Genomic DNA, 12010 nt, shown 5'->3' with positions numbered 1-12010 from the left:
TACCGTGAATAGATGTGGCAAATCTTTTCTGCTGTGACTCAAGAGTCCTAGAAATTACTTTGCATATATTTTTGTATATACTTTTCTATTCACAGTGTTGTTCTCCCTAATAAAGTGTAAACTTGTTGAGGGCAAACACTATTTCTTTTTTGTCCTTGTCAGTACTGGGCACATAGTAGATATTTAATAAATGATTGTTGAATTGATTTCAGAAAGCTAGTATTTCAGGAAATTGATTTTAGAAAGAGCCTTCATGTATCACAAGATGCAAAGAGATCACAAGATTTCCCCCCATGTCTAGGGAGTAACTTTGTCTATAGAGCACTAGACTTGGAGTTAGGCAGAACCAAGCTCAGATCCTGTCTTAGATGTTTCCTTAGCTTTGTGACCTGGGAAAGTCACTTAACTTTTCTCAAAATCAGTTTCCTTATCTGTAAAATGGAGATAGTAATGGCACCTACCTTAGAGGGTCTTTGTGAGGAGCAAATGAGATAATGCATTTAGATATTTTGCTATCTTTAAAGAACTATGTAAATTCTTTTTTTCCCAGTTTTTTTTATTAATTTATTTTAATTTATCAACAATCACTTCCATAAGCTTTTGAGTTTTAAACTTTTCTCCCTCCCACAATCTGATATAGGCTATACATATACATTCCTATTAAACATATTTTCACTTTAGTGATGTTGTAAGTAAGAATTAGAACCAATAGGAGGAACCACAAGAAAGAGAAAATGAAACACAACAGAAGAAAAAAAATAGCAAATAGTATGCTTCGATCTGCATTCAAATTCCATAGTTCTTTCTTTGGATGTGGATAGCATTTTCTTAGATCCTTTTATTGCTGAGAAAGGCTAAGTCTATCAACATTAGTCATCGCACAGTGTGGCTGTTACCGTGTACAACGTTCTCCTGGTTCTGCTCACTTCAGTCAGCATCAGTCCATACAGGTCTTTCCAGGTTTTTCTGAAGTCTCCCTGCTCATCATTTCTTATAGAACACTAGCATTCCATAAACATTCATATACCACAATTTGTTCAGCCATCCCCCAATTTATTGTCATTCCCTCAATTTCCAATTCTTTGCCACCGCAAAAAGAGCTGCTATAAATATTTTTGTACATGTGGGTCCTTTTCTCATTTTTATGATCTCTTTGGGTTAAGCCCTAGAAGTGCTATTGCTGGCTCAAAGGGTATGCACATTTTTATAGCCCTTTGGGCATAGTTCCAAATTGCTCTCCAAAATAGTTGGATCAGTTTACAACTCCACCAACAATGCATTAGTGTTCCCATTTTCCCACATCTTCTCCAACATTTATCATTTTCCCGTTTTGTCATGTTGGCCAATCTGATAGGTGTAATGTGGTACCTGAGAGTTGTTTTGATTTGCATTTCTCTAATCAATAGTGATTTAGAGCATTTTCTCATATGACTATAGATGGCTTTAATTTTTTCATCTGAGAACTGCGTGAAGAACTATATAAATTCTGCCCTCTACTACTGCTATTATTGTTGTTGTTGTTGTTGCTGTTGATTAGCCCAGACCTGTGGTTTCATTGGTATGGGGGGGTGTAGTGGATTCCCAATGACAATTTCCTCCACTGATGCACATCAGCACTTGCTCTATAATCTATATAGATTTAGAATTGCCTGGATGTACTAAGAGGATAAATTATTTGCTCTGGGTCACACAAGCCAAACTTGAACTTAATTCTTCTTGGCTCTGAGGTACACACCATGTTGTCTTTTAATGAATTGTTAATATATCATAATCATTCTCATATGTGTATGTATGTGTATATTCAGTCATTTTTAGTTGTGTCCGACTCTTTGTGATCTGTTTTGGGATTTTTTTGGCAAAGATACTGGAGTGGTTTGCCATTTTCTTATCTAGCTCATTTTACAGATCAGAAAACTTAGGCAAATAGAGATAAGTGACTTACCCCAGGGTCACATAATGAGTATCTGAGGCCAGATTTGAGCTCAGGTCTTCCTGACTTCAGGCCTGGGACTCTATCCACTGTGTCACGTAGCTGCCGTGTGTGTGTGTGTGTACACAACTAATAAAATTGACCTACTACTCCATTGTACATCCTTTCCTCTTGTTTCAGCCATCATTATTATTTTACTTTAAGATGGCATTTCAAGTAAGCATTTTCATGAAAAGTTATTTTCATTTGGTTATGGATGGCCCCATGTAATACTGTTACTTCTTAGAAAATAGTACAGCATGAGAGATGTGAAGTGGATTCATCACTGATGTGTTATATGGGTATGGCTAAGTCATTTTGTTTCAGAATCTTAGTTTTATCATTTATAAAACAGAGTGGAAAGACAGTGGAAAGTTCTCCTAGATGGTTTCCAGGGCCCCTTCCAGCCCCTTAATATTTTATGGTTCTATTTGATTTTTGTTCCCTGTGATTATTTTGGAATTTTATTTTTCTCTTATTCCTTATCCCCATCAGTATATCAAAATAATTTATTTTAGATAAATATCCTTTAAACAGAGGATACTTTAAACTCATCCTGGGGGAAAGGGGATTGTGTCATCTGCATAAGGGACTACAGGTATGGAAATTCCCACCATCTATACTGTCTAACATAGGTTTAGAGAGTTGTCTGGAGTCTTTGGTGACAAAACTAGTATGATTTTCAGGCAAGATTTGAACCCCAGGTCTTTTTTTTTTTTTTTTCCAATTGGGGTTAAGTGACTTGCCCAGGGTCACACAGCTAGTAAGTGTCAAGTGTTTGGCCTGAGGCTGGATTTGAACTCAGGTCCTTCTGACTTCAGGGTCGGTAATCTATCTACTGCGCCACCTAGCTGCCCCCGAACCCCAGGTCTTCCTAACTCCAAAGCTAGTTCTGTAGGCCCTGGATCTTCAACACTGCCTTGTCTCTCATACCCTTTGTGCTTTCTCAGAAGTTCTGTCGCTTTATCCATTTCTCTACATTTCACCCCTTCATTGTTTCTACCATTATCTTCATATTTTTTAAACTGGTTTCTAGTTTCTAGTTTCCTTGTCTGTGAAAGAAGGGCAATAACCTAACTTGCTTTTTTTCTCCTTGTTCATATAAAGTAATATAGCAGGTTTAAAGAAAATTTGCATAGTTTCTTCTATTTACATTTAGTTTCACAACAGGTAATGGAAATATTTACCAAGTATTTCTAGAAATTAATATAAATTCGAGGAAATAGAACCAAAATTATAAGAACTTACCAACGGTATTAAAAATTTTGTGAGTACAGAGAAAATATAAACTTTTAAGAGCTTTCTTCCCATCCTTCAGTTGGTATCTTGATTGAATTGGATATAATCTTTAAAAATAGATTTTCTATCATGAATGTTTTAAAATATCACAGAATGTGATAGTTTATGAAATAAGATTCTTCTAGTTTAAGTAATTTTTAAAATAGCTCTTTTAACATTATTTTTCTATGTTCCTTTTTAAACTACTTATTGAAAAAACTGGGTTTAAAATAATTTGTAGAATGAGTTTATATAGGTTGATTTTTTTAAACAAGCAGGACTTAAATATGGAATTTAATTTCTTTAATGGTTTTTGTTTTTTATTTAAATTTTCATAGTTACTAACTTTCAAAATTTCAAAAACTTTCAAAATAATTCTTATTTTTTTCTCCATAGAACATCTGTAAGAACAATCACTTGGGTTCTTCATCAGGAACTAAGAAGGAATCTCACATCATGGCCAAATCTTAATGCAGAGAGACAAGAATAATGACTTATCACTAAATATGATGAAGGTTATGTGTGAACACTGACCCTGACTCAGTTGTAATGAGTATTCTAGACATGAGTTTGCATCGGCAAATGGGGTCAGATCGGGACCTTCAGTCTTCTGCCTCATCTGTGAGTTTGCCTTCTGTCAAAAAGGCACCCAAAAAAAGGTCATTTAGGTCTTTTCTATTTAGGAAGAAAAAGGACACCAAACGAAAATCAAGGGATCTCAATGGCGGAGTAGATGGAATAGCAAGTATTGAAAGTATACATTCTGAAATGTGTACTGACAAAAACACAGTTTTCTCCACATATACCTCCTCTGACAATGGAACAGTTATCAACAGCAAACAAAATGGAGAATTTATGGAGTGTCCTTTGTGCCTTTTGCGGCATTCTAAGGAAAGATTTCCTGATATAATGACCTGTCATCATAGATCTTGTGTGGATTGCTTACGACAATATCTGAGAATTGAAATTTCTGAAAGTAGAGTTAATATCAGATGCCCAGAATGCACCGAACGATTTAATCCCCATGATATTCGCTTGATATTAAGTGATCATATCTTGATGGAAAAATATGAAGAATTTATGCTTAGACGGTGGCTTGTTGCAGACCCTGACTGTAGGTGGTGCCCAGCTCCAGACTGTGGGTAAGAATATACTATTGGGATTTTTCTGTTTGTTTTTTTCTACCTACACATTAAATTTTTCTATGGATGAAATTTGTTGAATAATATGACATGAAAATATTCAACAAAGAATATCACTTGTTAAGATTTTATTCCATTTGAAATGAATCAGAGGGCGTTGTTTCAGTAGCTCCAGGGTGTCAGAAGGTAAAAGGTTCAAGGATTCTTGTATAAACAACACTTACTAATTTGGAAAGAGCTTCAGCAGTGGAAGGTAAGGTGGAGAATGTAGAAGGAAGATGCTGGCAGAAAGGAAAGTTTCCCTCTGCCACATAGCAAAGTAACAATGTTTCTATTTAAATTACTACAAAAGATGGGAGGATGAAGATTAACCAGATTTTAAAACTTGGCAGTGGTTTTATGTTTGTTTCAGTGTTTTATATAATAGTACGTTGTTTTTTCAGTAAGAATGAAAAGAAAATTTAATACTTTAAATACTTTAATACTTAAAATTTAAGTATGTTGAAATATCCTATATGACATTAAATATGTTTATTGTAATTCACTATAATTAAAAATAAAATCAAGCTTGACATTTCTTATCTGAATCTTTGGATTCACTTTTATGTTCAAAGAAATTTCACATAAATGGATTTATAGTGAACTATCATAAAAGCTAATTTGCCTGACACTGTCAGGTGGAGATTTTTATTAACTGGTTTACTAGCCACGACACCCCATTCTCAGACTCCATTCAGTAACACAGTTTATATGCCATAAAGTTCCATGCTTTAGTTTTCTTTCATGTCATTTTTGGTGTGTGTTTACATTAACTAGCAGAAGAGTAACATAAAAATATTTTTTTTTGTTTTTGTTATTTTTTTAATAAATAACTGCTACCTTGAAATATATTTACCTACCTTTTTTCTATCAGATACTTAGCATTTATCATGTCCAATATTCTAAGCACAGGGGAAAAGGGACCAAGGAGATATATGAAATTATTTTAGCATATGTGTAGAATATTCCTAGTAATCAGTCAAAATAAGCATTTATTAATTGCTTACTGAGACTATGCTAAGTGCTGGGGATATTTTTAAAAATACAAAAACGGTTACCCTCAAGAAACTCACATTCTAATGGGAGACAAAAGATAGAAATAACTATGCATATCATAGAATTAACTTGCCACATAGATTCATCCTGTAAGAATAACCTCTTGGGTGTTAATAGGAAATTATATCACTATTGAATTGACAATGCAATACGATAGTGAGTTTTTGTTTTGGTGACTTAATATTCTTGCAGTGATAAGGAGAGGTGGAGTTACAGAGATTCATGGCTTGCTATTATTTGTAGCTAGGAAATGTCAGCTGCAGACATGGTTAATGATGAAAATAATAACAACCTACCATTTGTATAGTGTGTTAAGGTTTGCAAAGCATTTAAATGTGTGTTCCATATACTCATGCTAAGTCAAATGGCTTGTGGCTATTACATTGAAAAATGCCAACTCAGAAAAACTTAAAGCAAATGTACATCTACACAGAATAAAGAGGAACAGGATGTGATTGCGCCTTTTATTATGTTTCTCTTTATTCTCCAACAATCCCACTCTTGATGGGAGAAAATTTAAGAATACATTTACCTAGTAGTAGCTAATGTGGCCTACTTTTTAGAAGAAAGATAGAGGAAAAATTGGAAAAGAAATGAGAATGATGCAAGATAATCATGAAAAAAGAGTCAACAGCTTGGTAAAGGAGGCGCAAGAAATATTGAAGAAAATAACACCTTAAGAAACAGAAAAGGTAGAATGGTAGAGGCACAAAAATCCACTGAAGAGAATTCCTTAAAAAGCAGAATTGGCCTTATGGAAAAAGATTTACAAACATTCACTGAAGAGAACTCCCTAAAAAGTAGAATTGGCCAAATGGAAAAGGATGCACAAAATCTCACTGAAGAAAAAAAAAATCCTTAAAAATTAGAGTTAAGCAAGTGGAAGCTAATAACTTCGTGAGACATCAAGAAACAAACAAAATCAAAAGAATGAAAAAAAAAAAGAAAATGTGACATCTCATTGAAAAAACAACTGACCTAGAAAATAGATCCAGGCAAGATGATTTAAGAATTATTGGACTACTTGAAAGACACAATTAAAAAAAAAAAGAGACTACACATCATATTTCAGGAAACTTTAAGAAAATGACCCTAATTTTCTAGAACCAGAGGGTATAATAGAAATGGAAAGGATCCGCCAATCACTTCCTGAAAGAGATCCCAAAATGAAAACTCGTAGGAATATTATAGCCAAATTGCAGAGCACCCAAGCCAAGGAGAAAATATTCCAAGCATCCAGAAAGAAACAATGCAGATATTGTGAAGCCACAGTCAGGATAATAAAAGATTTATCATCTTCTACATTACAGGAGCAGAGGGCTTGGAATATGGTATTCTGGAGGGCAAAGGAGACAGGATTACCAAGAATCACTTACCCAGCAAAATTGAGTATACTCCTTCAGGGGAAAATGGTTATTTAAGAAAAAGAGGACTTTCAAGCATTCCTGATGAAAACACCAAAGCTAAATAGGAATTTTGACATTCAAACAGAGGACTCAGAGAAGAATAAAAAGTTAAACAGAAAAGACAAATCATAAGGGATTCAATAAGATTAAACTGTTTACATTCCTACTTGGGAAGATGATACTTATAACTCCTAAGACTTTTCATTATTAGAGCAGTTAGAAGTGAAAGAGGGATGCACTGGGAGAAGGGGAAAATGAGAAAGGTAGAATGGGGTAAATTAGCTCACATGAAAGAGTTGTGAAACAGCTTTTACAGGCAGGGGAAATGGGGGGATAGCAGACAGTGCTTGAACCATACTCAATAGAATTGGCTCAAAAAGGGAATAACATACATACTTCAATTGGGTATAGAAATCTGTCTTATAGGGGCAATTAAGTGGTGTAGTGGGTAGAGCACCGGCCCTGAAGTCAGGAAGTTCAAATCTGGCCTCAGACCAAACACTTGACACCTACTAGCTGTGTGACCCTGGCAAGTCGCTTAACCCAAATTGCCTTTAAAAAAGAGAGAAAAAAGAAATCTGTCTTACCCTACAGGAAAGTAGGAAGGGAAGGGAGAGAGGGATTAAGAGGAGGTAAGAGAGGGGAGAAGGGAGGGAATGGCTGATAGAAGGGAAGGCAGATTGGAGAAGGCAGTGATCAAAAGCAAAACACTTTTGAGGAGAGAGAGGTTGAAAGAGAGAAGAAGAAATGGGAGAAAATAGGATGGAGGGAAATACACAGTAATCATAACTGTGAGAACATTTTCACATCAAGTTTCTCTGATAAAGGCCTCATTTCTCAAATATATGGAGAACTGAGTTGAATTTATAAGAATACAAGACACTCACCATATCCCAGAGAGATCATACAAATGGGAAAAGGAAAATTTTTGTACCCACATGTACAAAAATATTTATAGCAACTCTTTTTTGTGGTGGCCAAGAATTGGAAATTGAGAGGATGCGCATCAATTGGGGAATGGCTGAACAAGTTGTGGTATATGAATGTAATGGAGTACTATTGTGCTATAAGAAATGATGAGCAGACTGATTTCAGAAAAACCTGGGAAGACTTGTATGGTCTGATGTTGAGTGAAGTGAGCAGAACCAGGAGAATGTTGTACACAATAACAGCCACGTTGTGCGATGACTAACATTGATAGACTTAACCCTTCCCAGCAATACAAGGATCTAAGAAATCTCCAAAGGTTTCATGATGGAAAATGCTATTCACATCCAAAGAAAGAACTATGGAGTTTGAATGCAGATCGAAGCATACTATTTGCTATTTTTTTCCTTCTGTTGTTTTTTGTTTCCTCTTTCTGGTGGTTCCTCCTGTTGGTTCTAATTCTTACTTACAACATGACTAATGTGAAAATATGTTTAATAGGAATGTATATGTATAACCTATATCAGAGTATGTGCCGTCTTTGGGCGGGGGGAGAGAAATTTAAAACTCAAAAGCCTATGGAAGTGATTGTTGATAATTCAAAGTAAATTAATTTTAAAAAAAGGATACAAGACATTCCCCAATTGATAAATGGTCAAAGGATATGAACAGGAAGTTTGCAGACAAGTAACCAAAACTATCAATAGTCACATGAAAAAATCCTCTAAAATCTATTGTTTAGTGAAGTGCAAGTTTAAACAACTTTCAAGTACCATCTCACACCTGTCAGATTTGCTAATATGACACAAAAAGAAAGTGACCAATGTTGGCAAGGATGTAGGAAAACTGGGGCACTAATGCATTGTTGGTGGAGTTGTGAACTGATTTAAAGTTTTGAATTTCAAATTCCATCCCTCTCCCTCCCTCCCTTCCCTCCTCCCTGAGATGGTAAACAAGGTTAAGCAATTTGACATGGTTATACATGTGCAATTATCTAAAACATTTCCAGATTAAGTCATTTTGTACAAGAAGATTCAAATAAAAGAAAAAAAATGAAAGTGAAAAATAGCATGCTCCAGTCTGTATTCAATCAATATCATTCTTTCTCAGGAGGTGGATAGTATGCTTCATCATAAGTCCTTGGTGATTGTCTTAGATCATTGTGTTGCTGAGAATAGCTAAGTCATTGACAATTCTTCATCAGACAGTATTGCTGTTACTGTGTACAACATTCTTCTGGTTCTGTTCACTTCACTCTGCATCAGTTGATGTAAGTCTATAGCAGCTCTTTTTGTGGTGGCAAAAAATTGGAAATTCAGGGGAATGCCCATCAATTGGGAAATGGCTGAACAAGTTGTGGTATGTCGTTGTTATTGTACTATAAGAAATGACAGCAGGATGCTTTCAGAAAAATCTGGAAAGACTGTCCACCTCCAGAGAAAGAACTAGTGCAGTCTGAATGCAGATTCAAGCATACTTTTTTTTTTTTAACTTTATTTTTCTTGGATCTTTTTTTTTGTCTGTTTTCTGTCACAACATGATTAATAAGGAATAGTTTTGCATGACTGCACATGTCAGATTGCTTAACCCCTCAATGAGAAGGGATGGGAGTGAAGAAGGGAGGGAGAGAATTTGGAACTCAAAATTTTAGAAAACGAGTGTTAAAACTACTTATGTTTACATGTAATTGGGGGAAATTTTTTTTAAAAGAATAGTGTGATTAAACCATGTGGTATGACAGCCAGAAAAGTCACTTATTATTAGGCTGCAGTAGAGAAGCATGATTTCCAGAACTAGAGGAGTACCCTGATCAAGCTGTATCTGGAACTGTTCCATTCTAGGTAGCACTTTTTAGGAAAGATGTTAATAAGTTGGAGAGCATCCTAAGGTATGTGATGAGGATGATGAAAGACCTAAAAATAGGAAAATCTATTAAAGTGAACATGTAAGAATATCAGGGATGTTTGGATTGAAAAAGAGATGACGTAGAGAGAAACTCTTAGCTGCATTTTACATTTTTGAAGCCCCCTTATGAAAAAGAGATTAGACTTGTTCTGTGGTTGTTGTTGTTCAGTCACGTCCAACTCTTCATGACCCCGTGGGCCATATTGTCCATGGAATTTACAGGGCAAAGATACTGAGTGGTTTTCCTTTTCCTTCTCCAGTGGATTGAGGTTAAGTGACTTGCCCAGGTCATACAGCTAGTAAGTACCTTGAGGCTGGATTTGAATTCATTCCGAGGCCCAGCTACTTCCTAGACTTGTTCTATTTGGCTCCAAAGGGCAGAACTAGGAGCAGTGTTTGAAAATTGCATAGTTACATTTTGGATTGATGTTAGGAAAGACTTCCTAACTTTTACAGCTGGACAGAAATGGAATAGGCTACTTTGGGAGATAGTGAATGCCCAAGCAAAGGCTGGATACAAGTAGAATAGCTTAATTCTTCATAAGAGAACAGGAAAGAAAGCAAGCTAATCTGCCATACTTAAATGTAGGTTAATGCAACAGATAAAGAGACATGGGAGTAGCACGTAGGTTAAGGTCTGGGTAGGGAAGCTTTGTTCTTGGAATTTAAATTTGGTTAAAATACCTATTTACCCCTTTGTTTGAAAAGATTGATGATACAGAATAGTACAGTGTAAGGAACACAGATTCTAGAGTCAGCTGAATTGGATTTGGTTGCTGACATTGCCATTTATTAATTATGTAACCTTGCGGAAGTCACGTAAACCTCTGTGGTCCTCAGTTTGTTCATCTGTAAAATGAGGAAGGAGTGTTGGACTGGATGGCTTCTGAGATCCCTTCCCAGATAGGAGCCTATTAGGGAATGAGTCATTGATTCCACAGCACATCGACAGCACGTACTGGAAGGTGGTGCCCTAATTCACTTGGGGGGTATGCTGGGTATTAACCTAGAGCATATGGAGTGTACAGGGAGGATGAGCACCTCTGATAGGAGGGCTGCTGATCCACCTTTGGTGTCCAGCTTTTCACCCGACTCTCACCTGGGGCTCCAAGAAACTGTGGAATGCACAGTGGCCACACCCCTAGTAAAACCGTTTAAGCAGACAGGCAAAACTAGGTGGAGGGTAACTGACAGGTCTCAAGCTTGTCGGTAAGTTAGGGGCATGTCTAACCCTCAACATGTGAATGCTTCCCTGGTGGAATGGGCAGATGAGAACAGTTTGTCCCAATGGCGATGAACACAGCTGAAGCAGGTGTTGTGGAGCACTTAGAGCTTGGTCAGACATCAAAAGATGCTAGGGGAATCCACTGCATCCCTGGGCCATTGCCAGTCTTCCTGACTTTTGTCTTGTCACTGGACTTTGATGACTTTGGAAGAGAAAGTGAGGCTGAAGACTTTGTGCAACTCTCCCTTACTTAAATCCAATGCACACAAGAGTCAAGACATCACCCTTTGATGTCGTTGGACCTCTTCAAAACAAAGGAAGAACAACATTCTGCTTTACCCACCACCTTAAGTTAATGATGCCTGCCACAACTTCTGTCCTATTCCCAATTTCTAACTTAGTGGTTTTGAACCCGATTCTTTCTCTACTAGCACTCTTTTTGGTGGGTTTGATGTTAAGTAGATTAATAGTAATCATAATTCATTTATATAGTCATTTGAAGTTTACTACCCTATGTGCTGGGAGAATGAAAAGATTATTCAAATTTGTTTAGGTAAGGAAATGAAGGCTGGTGTCTTCCAGGGCTTGAAGTCCTAGTCTTCTGCCTAAATGTGTTTCTGTAACACTATTGATGAACTTATAGAGATGGAGATTTAGAGATGAAAGGGTTCTTGAAGAGTCCATCTAGTCCAAAACCCTCCTCTACCCCCTCCCCCATTTCACTTTGAGCTTGTATATCTAGCCTTAAAAAATAGATTAATCTTTTTCTATAAGAAGAAACCTATACTTAATGGTAGTAAGAATGATACTGCAAGATAAATACTGAAGAAAAGCTATATTTTTTAAAATCCTTATAGCTTGTTACAGTGTAATATACCAAGTGTAGAAAGAACAACTTAAAGTTTTCAGCACAAAGGTAGTAGTTTTGTACACTGACCTTTTTTTTCCTTATGTACGTCACAGGACCTCTTTCATTTCAGAGAAAACTAGCCCACGCAATTTAGAAATGGCAAACATTATTACATACAGTAAGACAAATCCAATAAACTACAATCCGAGGAGA

At 36.2% G+C, this 12010-nt stretch overlaps 1 protein-coding gene across 3 annotated transcripts in view; it reads left to right on the top strand.

Annotated features, from left to right (window-relative positions):
• The window catches only part of RNF19A (ring finger protein 19A, RBR E3 ubiquitin protein ligase), a 79388-nt gene that overhangs the window by 46115 nt on the left and 21263 nt on the right, over positions 1–12010 (top strand). For all 3 annotated transcript variants that reach the window (XM_027849963.1, XM_027849962.1, XM_027849961.1), the window contains one exon: positions 3644–4389. In XM_027849963.1, the coding sequence (XP_027705764.1) occupies positions 3797–4389 (593 nt within the window). In that variant the 5' untranslated portion in view covers positions 3644–3796. The remainder of the gene's footprint in view (positions 1–3643; positions 4390–12010) is intronic.

The sequence above is a fragment of the Vombatus ursinus genome, unplaced genomic scaffold, assembly GCF_900497805.2.
Source record: "Vombatus ursinus unplaced genomic scaffold, bare-nosed wombat genome assembly UNPS02008961.1, whole genome shotgun sequence".
NCBI lineage: Eukaryota > Metazoa > Chordata > Mammalia > Diprotodontia > Vombatidae > Vombatus > Vombatus ursinus.
Note: the sequence above shows the minus strand (reverse complement) of the source record. Positions and strands in the feature narration are given on the sequence as shown.